This window comes from Adiantum capillus-veneris, chromosome 25 (genome assembly GCF_014529385.1).
Source record: "Adiantum capillus-veneris isolate H3 chromosome 25, ASM1452938v2, whole genome shotgun sequence".
Classification (NCBI taxonomy): Eukaryota; Viridiplantae; Streptophyta; class Polypodiopsida; order Polypodiales; family Pteridaceae; genus Adiantum; species Adiantum capillus-veneris.
The window spans coordinates 58,697,712-58,714,683 of NC_140955.1; the positions used below are offsets into that span (position 1 = coordinate 58,697,712).

At 43.0% G+C, this 16,972-nt stretch overlaps 1 protein-coding gene and 1 pseudogene across 3 annotated transcripts in view; both read right to left on the reverse strand.

Annotated features, from left to right (window-relative positions):
* The window catches only part of MAG1 (Calcineurin-like metallo-phosphoesterase superfamily protein), a 46,594-nt gene extending 37,392 nt beyond the window's left edge, over nucleotides 1–9,202 (reverse strand). For 2 of the 3 annotated variants that reach the window (XM_086499679.1, XM_086499678.1), the window contains exons 1-2: nucleotides 8,887–9,202; nucleotides 8,661–8,798 (exon numbers count right to left, since the gene is read on the reverse strand). In XM_086499679.1, the coding sequence (XP_086355805.1) occupies nucleotides 8,661–8,798; nucleotides 8,887–9,018 (270 nt within the window). In that variant the 5' untranslated portion in view covers nucleotides 9,019–9,202. The remainder of the gene's footprint in view (nucleotides 1–8,660; nucleotides 8,799–8,886) is intronic. The other variant, XM_086499677.1, reaches the window with a different exon arrangement.
* A 4,675-nt stretch (nucleotides 9,203–13,877) lies between these two features.
* On the reverse strand, nucleotides 13,878–15,022 carry LOC147424952 (uncharacterized; annotated as a pseudogene).
* Between the last annotated feature and the right edge of the window lie 1,950 nt (nucleotides 15,023–16,972).

A 16,972-nucleotide genomic window follows, 5' to 3' on the forward strand; every position in this document is an offset into this window, starting at 1 on the left:
GTCTCTGGCTTTCGTCCTGGTATGGACGCTCTCATCACGAAGGAGTGCCTTGATGTGTTGTTTGCAATTCAACAGACTGCCTTCACTATAAGATTTGTTGTTTCTCCTCTCTCAGGATGTGATATGATTTTAGCCATGAAATGGTTTCGTGAAATAAACCCTCTCGTTGATTGGGAGGCTAGCACTTTAACTCTCAATGTCAAAAGTGATTCTCCTACTGTCTTTCATGGAGTGGATACTTCTCCTTCTCCATCGCTCATTGCTAATATGCAGGACAAGATTGAAAGGATTCGGGATAAGGAGATTCTCTGGGTCTCTCTTTCTCCACAGCATGGCACACAGGATTTGCATGATTATGCGAAGCATGATGAATTGAATGATAATAATTTGCATGATGATTTGAAGCACAATGATAAGCATGATGATTTGGATGCCAATGATTTGGATGACAATGACAAGCATGATGATTTGCATGATCAAGATGTGATTTCTCACAAGCATGATGAGCTGCATGAACAAGATGTGATTGTTCACAAGGATGATGTGTTAGTGGATGCTTTTTCTAGAGAAGCTAACCTCATTGTAGATTCGAGCAGTCACGAAGATCCGATCTTGGCTTTCGAGTCGAGGTCCAAAGAACCCCCACAAGACGATTCGATAATTCAAGAAGAAGCGATCTTGGCTCTCGAGCCTTGGTCCAAGGAACCATCACAGGAAGTATTATGTGTTCGCATGATTGACACGCACGCATGGTTCGAGTGTTTCATTCGTGAAGGTTTCCTGTATTTTAGTCAACATCGTTATGTGATCCCTTTTGCTAGGCATGACATACTGTATGTTGAGCACGTTTCTCTCATGGATGAGCACGAATGTATGCGGATTGTTCATGAAAAGTTGAAAAGTTTGTATGTAAGGAAGTCGCATTGCATGTCTCTTCCTTGGCATGAAACAGTTTCTGAACGAGCACATGATTGTATGAGCACCAAGCATGGGCATTTCCATGGTGATTTGCCACAGTTGATTGATTTCGATCAAATAGAAAAGATTGGAACGCATTGTTTGCATGTGTTTGATGAACGAGTTGTCACTCCGTCTCTATGTTCATCGACATTGCATACACAGTCTTTAGAGAAGACAATATTTATTTCCTTCACGTTACATGGAATAGGTATATTCATGGTTTTGTGTTGGAGATGGTTTCAGGAATTTTCAGCCATGGAGATTCTTGAAGATGGAAGAAGCACGACTCTACACGACGTTGAAGCAAGGAAGGAGATTCAGAAGACTTTGTGTCGCTTTCGGCGCGGCCCAAAGAAGCAAGCGTTGCAGACCTTTATTAAGTTCAAGTACCGCACGACCCACACATCAGGGTGGGCCGGCGAAGAGTCCCTTCCAGGATTCCGGACGCTGTTAGCGATCTCCCTCGACGCCATACAGTTCGGTACCAGTACCTCTTTGAAAAGGAGGGAATGTCACGTGACACATCCCAACCCTATGTGTCCGTGGACAAGCTACACCACAACAAGGTTCAGTCAGTCCGATCAAGTTAGATTAGCAGTGATCTGGCACTTTTGTGAATCTATTCGTAGACCGTGCATGCCCAGTCACACAGCATGACCATCGGAATTCCCATCAAAATCCATTAGCATCAGTTAGGGGAATTTTCTAGTGCATTTAGCCTATTTTCCTATTTATTGGGATTTTCACTTATTATTTTTAAGTGACTTTCCTACAAAAGTAGGTAGGGCAATTTTGCTAAGTTTCTATATAAGCAAACCCAAGTTAGCACTAAATGGCAGAAGAGGCAGCAGCAGCTCCCCGCTCAGCAGGCAACTTCTCAGCAGAACCAACCCCCCCACCCCCCCAGCAGTAGATCCTCGCCATCCTCCCATCTCCCTTGGCGTTTTCATCCATAGCAAAACCTCAGCATTGCTGGCGTTTTCCCAAGAAAGTCATCGCCCTCCATGCTCCCTCATGCCTAGCGTTTTTGCTCTTCACTAGCAGCAGCCCAGATTTACTAACACCAACATAATGTTGCAGATTTGCATCATGTTCAGCACCTCATCACTGCAAGGGATTCAGCCCCTTAGATCTGCAATAAACCAGCGATTTCAGCCATAGTCTCATTGCTGCTATCCAGCGTTTTCAGCAGGGAATAGACCCCCAGATTCAGCAGCATTTTCCTTCTCCAAAACGCCAGCAGATCTCTGTTTTGATAGCGTTTTTACAGCAGGACTTTCAGCCTTGAAGAAAAGCAATTTTCAGCCTATGAATCGATAGCAGAACCACCGCATTCAGTTGCAGATGATCCCCCAAGTTTAGCCATAAAAACACAGCCCAAAACAGTCCATTTTCAGCCTTGAAACAGTCCCAGAAATTCAGCATCTAGAAGATCTCAGATTTCAGCCCAAGTCACCGTCGTCGTCATCGGCATAGAACCATTGCATCTGCATTGTACGCATTTGTGCAATCAAGTAGACCACTCTCGCCGACGAGAGTGGGGCCTTCGGAGGAGGGTTTTACAAACCTCTCGGTGTCATATCTCTTCTCTCTCCTTCTCTCAGTCTCATTCATTTGCACGCACAACATCCACTCACTTTGTTCGTGACCACAGCACTCTACAAGACGGAAAGCTCTCTCTTTCCCTAAAGAACTAAAAGGAACCTTGAGCAATAAAGATCACTAATCTTGAAAAAATACAACATTCATTCCGCTGCACCTAACATACTGAAAGAGGCGCCAATTTTGGGGCCTACAGGTTGTCGGCGTCTGCTCGGAGCATTCTAGCTTCCGAGCCGTGTGTGCTTAAGTGTGAATTCCCATCGCAGGTTTCCTTTGCACGTTCTCTCTGTGTGTGTCTAAAGCAAAGAGTTTCGGGCGAAAGCCAAAGCCTTCCGCCGGTTTCAGCTTTGGCCCGCATCTCTCGCCGGTAAAATACCAGAGAGTGAGCCCTTGTACATGCCCTCGGCCATCCAAAAGCAATTACATGAAAAGCATGAAGTCTAATAGCATCTGGTTCCAAAAACTAGCGTCAAAGGTAGACAATGTAAATCACGAAAATCCATAGGGCTGCCACGTCAGCATGCCAACGCAAAACGTGGGTGTTCTACAGCAGCTTGCCACGTCATTAGTTTTTATACATATTAGTAGGGTCCTGATTTATTTATTTAGTTAGGCCCCATTGGACGGGGTTCCATAAGTTGTTGAGGGTTGGGATTTTTAATCCTAACCCTATTTGTTATTTGCGGGCCACTCGGCGAGAATCTGTAAGTTGGTAAATCCTTCTGCTGCTTCTACTTCTACTAGGGTTTAGGCCCCTCGGCCGGGATCAACAAGTCAGCTTGGGGTAGGGCTAAGGTGACCTAACCCTCTTGAGTCTTCAATAGATTGACATATCAGTAGTTTGTGACATCCCCCCTTCTTGAAAGAAGAGTAATCGTCCGCGATTATATCTACAAAACAACTCAAGTTAGATCAAAAATATCCGAGGGTCATTCAATTTTCTCATTCCATATCGGAGCTCTTGATATTCTAGCGTAGCAAAACTAGCCATCACATCCAAATTGAGCTGATCTGATCTGGGCAATCTCACCCAAGTAAGATGGCACATCACGATGCAAACACACATGCTTATATATGCATGTTACAAGACATAGAAACATATAGTTACCGATGAACACTCCCCCCATAAAATAACCATCCACGTCTTGCCATGAGATATAGAGGCCTCTCGCAAATACCCTAAAAAAGTCCATGCCATGAGATATAGAGGCCTTCTACAACCAAACGCTCTCCAGACCACAACTTGCGTCGCTTCAAGGTCCCAAGAGAATACTTTTCATACTATATCCGACTTTCTTTTCATATTCCTCTCCCACATAATTAACAAGGTCCAAGCCATGAGTAACGCACCACTTTTCAATCACTCAATACTCCTCCCGAGAGAGCCCAAGCTATAATATATTCAAACTTAGTATTGAAACTAGCATTAAAACTTGAATCAAGCAATCTTAAATCGGAACCAATACAAGTTCAAAACAAATAAAATCCATTTCGATCAAATTTCAAACAATATTTACAAACAAAGTTCAAAAAGTATCTAAATACAAAGCAATTATAAAATTCATTCTAGGTTTTCTTCAAACATTCAAACTTTAAGGACGCTTGGCTTGTCTTTCTACATCTAAGTGATGGTACTGTTTTGGATCTAGATTGTCCCATCATTCTTGTCGTGCCAAGGCATGCCCAGTGGCTTCGAGATCAAAGAAGATAACTGCTTTGAAGCCGTTGATTTTTCCATAGGCTCTGCATAATTCATTGAAACTTTCGAGATTTATTTCATAAATGTTAGAAACAAGTCCAATTGCAATTCTATCTCGCTTAGCCGGAGATGATTTTGCAAATCCGTTGGCTTTCTCAACAGGGGTAGGCTACACATGTCTATCTGTTCTTTGGGGAGAATTATAAAAATTATGCCCTGAATCCTGATTGAAAACATCCAAAACATCAGCCTTCTTGTAATAGAGTTTCTCGTTGTTGTAGCGTCAAACAAGGCCTTTGTTGTTGACTTTCACAAGAATCCAGGGAATTTGTTCGTTGTGGCCAAGGATTTTGATTGTTTACCATGGAATCTTCTGTAGTAAATTCAGCTTCCCTTTCATAAGCTTGTATCCGACCGTAACATGGTCCATAAGTTCTTGTATTGTTGATACTCTAAAAAGCATGACCCGAAGATATTCAGACATCATTGAAATCAACATCAAAACCAGAATCAAGCAATCTCAAATTAGCACCAAAACAAGTTCAAAACACATCAAAACCATTTCAAACGAATTCCAAACAGTATTCTCAAACAATTTCTCAAGTAAAATTTCAAGCAAATGGTTCTCTTCATTGCAACAGAGTGGAAGCCCAGCTTCATTCCAAATGCTTTATGATGCATGTTCCTCGCTCCTATTGCCTGTTGTCTGCACACATGCTAAATTTTCTACAAAAACCCTAATATATTGCTGCAAACCCTAATTTCCACAGTTATCGAAATATAAATCCGATCACGTCAATGCGTAGGGCTCGTCGAGAGGATCAACTTTGACTTCTCTTGCATATCAAGCCTCTCAACCATTGAAATGATTTCTAGAGGCCTCTGTAAAACAAAAGAACAACATCAAAAAGCATGTTTTTTTTGCGCTTTTAGGGCAAAAACGAAATCCTGCCTCTTCTCTCCTCGTCGTTTCTCTTCATCCAGCTCCATAGCTTCCATCTATAGGTAGATGTAGGTCTGGTTTTCTCTTGAGAAAAGGGGAAAAAATTATATAGAATCTAGAAGCGCCATCTTGCTCTATCTCCTCTTGAAGGAACAGTATGCTTTCAGAAAAGCACACGACTACAACTCTGAAACCGCTGTAACGGGATGGGCACCACGTGCCAATTGAAAGAGCACACTTTAACAAACGTTTAGCAATTCAAAACAATTGAATTGAAAGAGAGAATTCACACGAGATACGGAGCGGCCAAGTTTCACTCCCAGATTGCAAGCCCCAAACGATGGCGCACCTTTCAGTATTTCTTTATAATGCTTCAACAAGGTACAACTATGTGGCTTTGCTTTGCATTTTGCATGCCAGGGAGAGAGCCCACAGCACATATTTAAAGGCCCTAGGCCCATCCAAAAGGAATTACATAAAACACGACAGTATCTAAAAGCATATGAGTCCAAAAGCTAACACCCTAACGTGTTGTCCATACTAGCGCTACCACATCAACAATCCTCAAGCAAAACATGAAAAATTATGTACAACCTACCATATCATTAGTTTCTACGCAATTTTGGGTATGTGAGTATCTCCTACTATATTTTAGGGTTTAGGCCCCTCTGCCAGTTCCTGTAAGCCATAAATTTGGGCCACTCGGTGGAGATCTATAAGTTGCTAAACCTTCTGTGCTTCTCCTTCTTCTGCTAGGGTTTAGGCCCCTCGGCCGAGATCTGCACGTGGGCTAGCTCAAGGAGTTCTAACTCTCTGGGTCTTCAGTGGTTGACACATTAGTAGTTTGTCACAATAAGAGTAGCAAATGCACTTACACTAGGTCGTATGAATCTCCCGGCCACCAATTCGTTTAGTTGCCCCTCTTAACTCCTCTTCTTGAGATTTGTTCAATTGCTAACGAGCTGCACTCCTTCCATAAGTTTGATGCAATGATCCTCCCAACGCTAAGGAGGGACTCGTGGTAAGGATGTATGTCCGTTTTAAACAAACTTGAGGACCATTCTGTATTCTTAACATCCTAAGCCATTGGAGTGGCATAAATGAACGCCGCTTGAGCTCCTCAACGTAGCTCACGCCTAGCCTGCACGTGAGAGATTAGGGGCAAAGAATGGATGCATTGCTCACCACGAATGACCACAGGAGAGGCACCCACCTGAAAAATACTGAAGGTGTTTTCATCCCAATCCATTTCTGACTTAAGCTCATGAAACCATTTAATCATATCACGTCCAGCTAGAGAAGACACAACAAGCTTGCAACGAAAAGATGCTTACTGAACACATACTACACACTAGGGCATTCACGCGTAATTGAAGAGTCCATGCCAAGAGCGAATCCGGAAGCTACAATGGGAGTTGCTGGAATAGCTTCCAAGTGTGCCCTCTTCACAAGAGAATCACTAATCACATCATGCACACTGTCAGTCTACATAATAACAAGGAAGATTTAGCAGATCTTTCATCACGTGTCAACTTAGGGGTTTCCTGAGCTTTAGCCTTTCCTTTATTATCATTATTATTATGTGCCTTAGGGTAGAGGAAGATTGAGAAGAAGAAGTTCCATTGTTCTTACCATTTGCCTTACCATTATATTGGTTCTGAGAGTTGTGTGGAGTACTTGAAGGTAACTTGTTCTTTGTAAGCATGCTTCATTTCTTACGTGCGCAATCATGACGGCGTCATTGTAGTCCTTAGGGCTCAAGACTTGCACGTCGTATTTGATGTACTCGTCGAGACCAAAGAGAAGGGCCTCCTCTCGTTTCTCGTCAAAATTACGCAATTGGACATTTATCTGCAAAACATGTCATAACGGGAGTCTCATTTTGCTTAAGCGCTCTCCAATTCTCCTTAAATCGATCAAGATACTAAGGTGGCATAAAACGATCCTTAAGCTTGATCTAGAAGCCGACCCAATTGTACGATAGTGCCATCATCAGCATCCTCAAGATGTGCAAACATTTGTGCCTCTTGCCAGGCTCGATACCAATTAATGGCATCACCCAACAATTACATGGCGGCTGTCAAAACTTTATTGTTATTTTCTTGTTAGTAGCAAAGTAAGCATTAAATTGATGTAACCAATAATACACAGATGTATCAATCTTACCATACTTACTAGAAGTCAACTTCTCAGTGCGTGGATTGTTGGAGTCATCTTCTCTACCCAATCTTCGTGATGACTTGCAAGCCTCTTTGGATAAATCTCCCTTCGATGAGACTTGAAAAACAAACTCTTGCATGTGGGGTAAGTCCATGATGGAGATGATGCTATTGCAAGAGGCTTAGCGAGCTGAAGTCGAGAAGAAAAAGGAGACTCAATGGGCCGCAATCTAGAGGGGAAAAATGACTCTAGAAAGGAAACGCAAAACTTTGATGAAGAAAAGAGGGTAGCTATAAAGCCAGAGGGTGAGGCGTAGAGAGATTTAAAGCCTCCATAGATTTTGGTGCAATCCATGGCGTAGATGGGGACAGAGGAGGATTCGGAAACGGTCCTCTTGAGGTGGGGATTTCTTCTCCAATTCCACTCTCATCACCTTCATGCAAAGTATACATTCCACTTCTGGTGATGACCATGCACTAAGTACTGGATACTTGCGTACTTCAAGTACTTCAATTCTTGGGTGCCCGGGTACTTGGGGTACTAAGGGTCTTGGGTACTTGGGCTATCTGCCACTACTTAAAAACATAGATGAGAAGGATTGACACACCCAAGTAGCCTTGGGTTAAAAAGAAATTAAGTCGTACATCATGGCTTAATGGCCCCTAAGACCGCTGAAGAGGGGAGCTCACCCAATGCGCGATGTACTAAGGGTGGGAGTAGCTAATATTTGTGGGCCACAGGTATTAGTCCCCAGGAAGGTGCTTCACATGCAAGAAAGCTACCTAGGCATGGTACTATATTACTAGATGGGAACACTCCCAAGTGCCTACACCTCACAAACACTGGCAGTGCTCTTGTGCAATCAGAGGGTATGCAACTAAGCTAAACTGCCCGGATATGCATGTCTTGCATACATGCTCAAAAGGGTGCCATAACACTTCCTAGGCTGTCCCTAAACCCTATAAGTGGGAGTTTCAGCTTGTCCGCATGCACATAGGGTTAGATGTGCACGTGAAAAATCCTGGAATGATGTTTACTCATAAAAAAGAAAATTCAATCAGCACAAAGTTGCTGAACTTCAGCCTATTTCTGCAAGGTTGATTGGTAAATTTATCCATAAGAAGACAAGACAGAGCCATGTTGTTGCTAAAATTAAGCGCCTTTGTGCGAAATTTGACTGGTCGATTCATCCATAAGAAGACCAATCCCTGCCATGTCGGATTGCTTGGTACAACCTCATGTCTGAGCAAGGTGAAGCGAAGTTGTACAAACGGAACAAAGGCATTCAGTACATACCTGATGCCCATGGCAGATGCCCAACCTGAAGGAGCCGATCGTTAAAACTTTGGTCTCTGGATACCTTGAGTCTTCGTCATATTCCCCTTTTGAAACATTAACATCCGCACACAGACTTTTCAAATAATCGTGAACTTCCTGCAAATCAACATGACAACCCTATTGTAAAAGTAGGCTAGAGAATCTTCCCACAGTGTGCGTGTGAGCGAGCGTGTGCACACACTACCTTGATGCAGAGATTTCCTGGGCTCACAATGTGCTGAATTTTTCCAGGAACCAGCATGGACTTGAACTTGGCCGGCAGATCTGGAGCCCTGTGAGGGATATGGAGATCACCGAGAGCTAGAACCAGCACCATCTTCGCGTATTTGATGCTGCATGCACAGTTAAGAACACGTAGCCCATGATTTCATCGCCCTTGTGAACGCGTTACCCATGCTCAGAGAGAGAGAGAGAGAGAGAGAGAGAGACCGGGTTGAAAGAGAATAGCTCAGAGCCTAAGAGAGTCACAAGAAGACATATGCGGTGGGTGCGAACAAAGTTGAAGCATTGCAAAATAGGGTAGAGGAGCCAGTAGTGGGAAGGGGTCCAAAAGATGTATAAAAATTAGGACCGTTCAAAGGTTAGAACAGGTAATAACTTGCGCTATTAAAAGTACAAATTATCACGTGGCATGATGAGCACGACAAGTGCCTGCGTGGTCCTTGACTAGACCCTGGCTTCGCCTCCACTCACGAAATCCCAGCACGCCATAGCCTGTCCAGCGTTCCTCTTATGATACGCGATCTTCTTTGAACACAATCGTGGCCTGCACATGATAACAGACCCGTCAGTACTCATGACAAATGACTGCCATTAGAAGCGTGAAAATTAACAAGCATGCAGCCTTGCACTTACAAAGGTTATTCTCAATCGCAAGAACATAAACCATCCACGACCTCTTACAATTGACCTTCTCCTACTGCAATCTCCTTCCTCCACTCTCACCTTTCCACAACTAGATATCACTGAACTTCCTACATGGTATAACATCACATAACCAGGAGAACCAACTACTGTATGCAACAATACTCCCCCAACAGAAACAGAAAGTTTTATGTGCAGTACATCCATTCAGCTCTTCACACAATAGGCCTCTTCCTGCACTAATCCATGGCAAAGGTGTAGAAGTGCAGCAAACAGAATGCAATCAACTCCTGGCAGCAACAAGCCAGTTCCCACACGTTGAGTTCAACAACATAAAGCCTCCTTAAAGGTGCAATAGCAAAGCAAGACACATCCTATCTATCAAAACAGGACCAGATGTTCTTTTTCACCAATGGCGAGCAATGCCCCTTGCGAGTGCAAGGCATGTCTAATCGAAAGACACCCACAACTAGAAGGTTTGTTATGCACAAGTCTCCTTCTTCATAAAAACGGTGGAAGGGTTTGTTGTTGTGGCAAGGTACACATCGTGCCTGTTTTTGCTTGTAGAATACCTAGAAAGAAAGCTCCCTTCATAAATCCCAAAGCTCCTAGTATATCCACTCCCACCTCATCCACATTATTACACAAGTGATTGCCTAGCCTTGAGAAGTCCACTCAGCCCACACCCAAGAGAAAGTTTTCAGTCAAAGAGTATTCTCATCTTCTCGAAACCTACAGGGACTAAATCTTCAATCGTAAGAGTGCTTTACATCAAATCACTTACTATCCCACTGTGTCAATGCACTTATTATCTTTGTGACTTTTTCATACAAGTACCATGCTTCTAATGGCTGTTTCATTTTAGGAACAACATGGCAAAGAGAAGAGATAGAGCACAAACCAATAGAAGTGGAGAAGACAAGCTGGGAAAGTCCATTCCACCAGGTAAATGCACAAAGACATCACCTCACCCCATCAACAAAAAGAAACAAACCAGCAGATCTACAACCAAAAGTCCTCCACTTGCAACGGTGGCCAAACCAACTTTCCCTAAGCCTAGGTATTCACCAATTGCATCAAACCCTCCAGATCACAACGCTTTTGAAGAGTTCCCACCAGCAACAACGAAACCTCGCATTCAACGTAAGTGGACAGAAGAAGACATGGCTAAAGCCCTTCAAGCACGGGAGAATGGACTCTCATTGGTCAAGTGCTCCATGCAATTTGGGATAAGTAAAACATCAATTGCAAATTGGGAAGAAGGAAGAACTCTCAAGAAGAGAAGAGGACCACAAACAGTTTCGACAGAGGAAGAGGAGACTGCTCTGCTGCAATGGATATTTACAAAGTGCGATTCAGGTCATGGCGTCTCAGTGTTGGATGTTAAATTGAAAGTGGCAGAAATTTGTCAAACAAGGCACACACTCTTTTCCGATGGAATCCCCGGGAAAAGTTGGTGGGCTGGCTATCGAAAGCGGCATCCAAATCTAGTTTTCCGTGTTGGAGAGAGCTTGGATCAATCAAGGGCAACCCGCTTTCGACCCGATATTGTAAAGTCTTTGCATGACAACCTTCACTCATCATATCAGAAGCACAAATATCCACCTACACACATATGGAATGCAGATGAAACTGGATTTCAAGGATCAAGAGACAAAGGTATGAAGGTTCTAGCAAGAAAGGGGATTAAATCTGTGTATAATGTTACGTGTGATTCACGTGAGTGGATGACAGTTTTATGTTGTGTGAATGCTGCTGGTCAAGCTATTCCATCATATTACATTTTCAAAGGTAGCCGAATAATGGGAAACTATATTCAAAATTGTGAAAAAGGAGCAGCAATGGCAGTGCAGAAAAAGGCATGGATGATGGGTGATCTGTTTCAAGCATGGCTGGAGCACTTCGACAAAGCTATCACAGAGCTGGTCGGTAAGGAAAATAGGCATCTTCTGATTCTAGATGGCCATGGCAGTCACGTATCCTTGGATGTTGTTGAAAAGGCTCGAGACTCGAGCATAGATATTATTACACTACTAGCACACACATCACACAAGCTTCAACCTTTGGATGTATCCGTATTCAAGTCCTTGAAGACTCACTTTCGCAAAGAGCGGGACATTTGGCATCTACGAACCAGCTCTAGGCAAGCAAGCAAGTTAGAATTGTCTACAATTGTGGCAAAAGCCATTCGCTCCGCTCTAATAGAGGACAATATTAAAGCAGGTTTCAAAGCAACCGGAATTTGGCCATTTAACCCTGATGCAGTGAAATTTGACAACATGCCATGCAATCACATCAACATTGTGGAGGACACAACAGCTGAAGAAGAAGATTTATCACAGGTACCAAACACACCTCTACCTCCAAGTAGAGATGATGAAGCCATTCATGCACTCACTACCATGGCAAGGCAACTCCTAGATGAAGATTCACTTCTTGAAAATACTCCCACAGTAAATGGGGTCACGTACACTAGGCTGATGGAAGACGATGATACAACCCATTATTTTGACAGTCTTGAACAACAAGGAGCATCTTCTCACCCAGTATGTGACACCCCTCATCCATCCATTTCAACAACCAGCCATTGCCAGGTGCAGCAAAGAAGTAAAGCAAACCAAACTCTCCCTCAGATGATGCTGAGTAACATCAGCAATGAGAACAGAAGTCAGACTGCTAACTCCACCCTGAACATGCAACAAAGAAGTGAAGCAAACCAAAATCTCCCTCAGATGATGCTGCAAAACAACAGCAACGAGAACACAAATCAGATTGCTAATCCCACCCTGAACATGCAGCAAAGAAGTGAAGCAAACCAAACTCTACCTCAGACGATGCTGAGAAACATCAGCAATGAGAACACAAATCAGATTGTTAATCCCATCCTGAGTATGTAGCAAAGGAGTGAAGCAAACCAAACTCTCCCTCAGATGATGCTAAGAAACAACAGCAATGAGAACACAAATCAGATTGCTAATCCCACCCTGAACATGCAGCAAAGAAGTGAAGCAAACCAAACTCTGCCTCAGATGATGCTGAGAAACAACAGCAATGAGAACGCAAATCAGACTGCTAATCCCACCCTGAACATGCGGCAAGATATATTTGCAAATGAGAACACAAATCTCAACATCAGCCAGCAAGGCACTTCAACGCAGTCTAGTAGCATTGTAAACATTCTACGAGTGCCAATGATGGAAGTTTCCGTGCGGCAAGTAAATAGAGAGGCCTTTGTAGATTATACCAACAGCTTGATACTTACTTCCAATCAGTACATTGAGAGTATGAAAGCCAAAACAGCAAAAAAAAAAAGAAATAGCAAAGGCAAGAGAGCTGAAGAAGGTGGAGAAAGAGAACAAGCGGCTACAAGCATTAGCTGATAAAGATGCAACCTGACAACGAAAACTTCACATGCAACAAGCAAAGGCTTTGAGGAAGAGCTGGGAGGCACAACAACAACTCTTTGAAAACAATCTACGCTCTATTCTTTGGGATCAAGGTTCTACTGAAGGGTTAATTCTTAAGCCATTGCATTTAGATACGCCATATCATGCCTATGCACGAAGGCAAAGGATGGAGAAAATGCGAAGAAAGCGACGAGATCTTCTTTCTTGATATCTCACTTTGTGGGTGACTTTTATTGGGAGCAGCTTGTCATGTTTTATACATGTTTGGCCCTAGCACTTCCTCCCATTTTGACAACCTTTTCTTTCCTCATATCTATTATTTTCGCGGATGTATCGGTTAGCAAACCTACTAGATAACCCTCGTTCATAGCTTTCCAAGAAGTTTTGTACATGCTAGGGTACCCCTAGTGCGCATTACCCCTCATCCATCCCCTCTCAAGAGGATATATTACCTTTTCTCACACTCCTTTTCAGATGTGCTTTCAAGAAGCATTGTACTAAGGTTTTGTCAACAATATCCCCAAACTTGCCAAATGTACTCCCCAGCAACAACAATCTCACTTTTCATGTCTTAATCCACAAGAGTTTAACCTATTTCGGACAATAAGGATTTATGTGTTTGTGCATTTTCACTGCCTATCAAGCGCCACACCACAAAATCCCCTCTTTCAATTATGCTTTATTGCCTACTTGCGACAGTCACCCAATTACGTTATTCACAACCAACATAGAAGGTTACAACACAGCCATTAATGTAGAAGGTTTTAACAACCATTGCATAATGCAAAATACACTAAAGTAAAACCTGCGTATACCACAATTGACACTAAAGATCAACACCAACACTACAGTACAATTGACAAAGAAGATCAACACCAGCACTATAGTAGAATTAACGCAAAGATCAACACCACAAAACCCTTTGTTTGCCCCTGTCATGAGTACTGAGTGAGCTCAGAAGCTCACCAACATCCATGGCGTCTCGTCCATGCACTTGTAGCGGGGATAGATTTGATTGTTGTAGGAGAATACAATCTAAACTTGATGCCTGCGACCAAAACCAGGAAAACATCAACCAGCAGGTAGAAGAAATTAAGGGGAGCACAACTTGGCACACTGTGTTTTGAAGGATGAGCCATTGAAACTGTGTAAAGCTATTGTAATTACCTTTTCTATAGCTATTTCTTCATGCCTCAATACAACTGTGAGCTTTTGAACGAAGAATGTCCTGGCTTTCTGTACATCACTAGAAACCAAAAGCAGCATCACCTGCAATGTCACCTACAACAAAAGGAATTATAACCAGTCAACTCGATCTCAACTGCCATCTGAGAAATCATACTTGCTAACGCCAAGAGTCAGAAAAGCATGAGGGTGTGCCCAGTTGCGAGGATCTGAGAGCTCTCGTGACTTGGTGGCTTCCTGTTGGTTTATATAAAATGGCATCTACCCACAAGGCATCCTCCAGCTTCCGTCCCAGATTCTGATGAGAAGACATACACTACTCTCTACACTTGCTCCAAGCACAACACCTTTCTCGGTCAACAACATAGGCCTTCAAGGTGAAAGCACATGTGATTACGTATGGGGCAGGCTGAGCATACTTATGCATGAGAGAGAGAGAAGAGAGCTGACAGCGCTATTTTTTGAGGAGGAGCAGCCTTTGAAATAGGTAGCATAGATAGGAAAGATTAAGCAAGGCGAAAAACAGTACAAGCAAGGTGAAAAACAAGGCGAACGACAGAGATTACTTGCCTGCGTAAAACCTAAAGTAAAACCTACGTATACTTGCCAAGTCTGTGGCGAACAAGCTTCCCTGGCTGCTGTCGATTCTTCGATGCTCGGCATTTTGCTGCTGGGTTGCCCACCGCTTTGCAAGTGCTTCAAATCACTTGGCATGCACTGAGGAAGAGGTTCAGATTGATGCCATGTGGAGAGGGCATGAGTCCGCACAACAGGGAGATAAACTCGGGACTGCGCGGTCGCTTCTACGAGGTCGCTAGGAGCATTTAATGTCATGCATGGGAGTCCACCTGGTGGACTACACATGGTACGTTATCAGTTGGGGTAGATATAACCACTAAACCCGACTGTCCCACTTATTGGGGTAGATAGGTATCTTCATTGGATACCATTTTTGATACACACAAAACAATATATCTGTTTAAATTCTCATCTGACCTGCTCAAAATAGCATCATTCCACTGGCACATGCTCAGAAGACCTTGTCGAGCTGGCCAATACCTCCCCATTCAAAAATTCCCAAAATTTCCACACTAAAATTCCCTCCCAAGTTACCCGTCCCACTATTGGCTCCTCTACCCTAAGTAAAGGTGATTTCGAATGTCAAAATCTATGTTATACTGGAAAACATGAAGAATGAGGTGCATAATGCGAGGGATCATGATGCAGAGAGTTCTACCTTGAAAGAAAAAGAAGGCACCGATGATGAAGCCGTGTATGATCCTTGTGCGACTGTTCCAAGATGGCATAGCCACGCATACAATATTGACAAACTATAGTGTCGACCGGTGCAACCCAAGCAGAGCTTGGGTTGCACCGGTGATGAAGCCGTGTATGAGCCTTGTGCGACTGTTCCAAGATGGCATAGCCACGCATACAATATTGACAAACTATAGTGTCGACCGGTGCAACCCAAGCAGAGCTTGGTCGCAACTCACATAGAGAGCTATGGAGAACAAAGAAGAGGCCATGTTGGAATAATGGAAGCTCAAAGAAAGAGGACGTAGAAATGCCAATTGTGACTTCCTCTCCTCTACTTCTTAGAACCACACACAATTTCCTACCAACTTTCTACAACACACACCTCTCTTCACAAGAGAGCATGTGAAAGTCATGGTCTTCTAATGCACACATTTCTACTTACTCTATACCTACACACATGTTTGGAAAGAGTGACCATAGTAGGAAAAGACAAGCATGCTCGCATATATAATCCAGGGTAAATCTCCTTGTGCACTCTAGCAAATGGTTGCATGACCCAAGATGATAGTCATTTAGTGGCAAGGGATCAGTAGTAGGAAGAGTTTGTTGCCTTGTGGTTCTTAGTTGTCATGATTATCTTCATAGTTGATATCTAAGGCATTTGTCGATATAGAGCTACTTGAGATTTTCCATCGACGAGCATTTGGAAGTTCACTTTTTATTGTTGAATCTTGGTTATCAAATTGTTGGAGAGCCTAAGGTGTTTATCGAAGAACCTAAATTAAGGTCTCAATACCTGGATTACCAAAGGAAAAAAGTCATGAGGGATAAATGTGCCTTTGATATACATGCACATGGGATTTTTTACTCGGAAAGGAGTTGAATTACAATAAGAGGTATATATAGACAAGTTGGACTAGGCTATAGTTGGGGATATTGCCTAGAAAAGTGGAGTACTCGCTAGATGTAAGAGGTCGTGATGTTAGTGGAGAATGTGGAACCAGTATTTGAAGGAGCTAGGGGCTTGCTTGGTTAGGGTGCTAAGATGGATGAGGTAGTGTATAGCTTCGTTGTTGAATCATCCTACGAGGAGAGTGCATGAGTGAATGCAAAAAGGAGTGTCTAATGCATATTTTTTTTCATGGGACATGCAAAAATGTACAAAAAACAAATGTTGTGCTAGGAGAGGGATATTTCTTGCTTTACGAGCTACCATCGCTCTACACAAGGTTTTCATTGTCAAGGATAGATGCCCCCATCTCATATCTCATAGTTCACTTGTGCGTGAGTGTTGGACTTTAGGATACTCTACAAATAAAAATAGACTAGACTTCAACTCTTATGCTCACCTATGCTAGCCTGAGTGACACACTTAAATAGCCTAACTCTTCTAGCTTGACCACAAGCCTATTGACTATGATCTTTAGCATAGAGTTAGATTAGAAGCATTGAGAATGAAACTTCACTCTATTAGTGGCTTTGTAGCTTGACTCTAATTTTGCCAAAGGCTTCACTTTTGCACCCTAGAAACTTGGCTTTATTGTTTCTCATGCA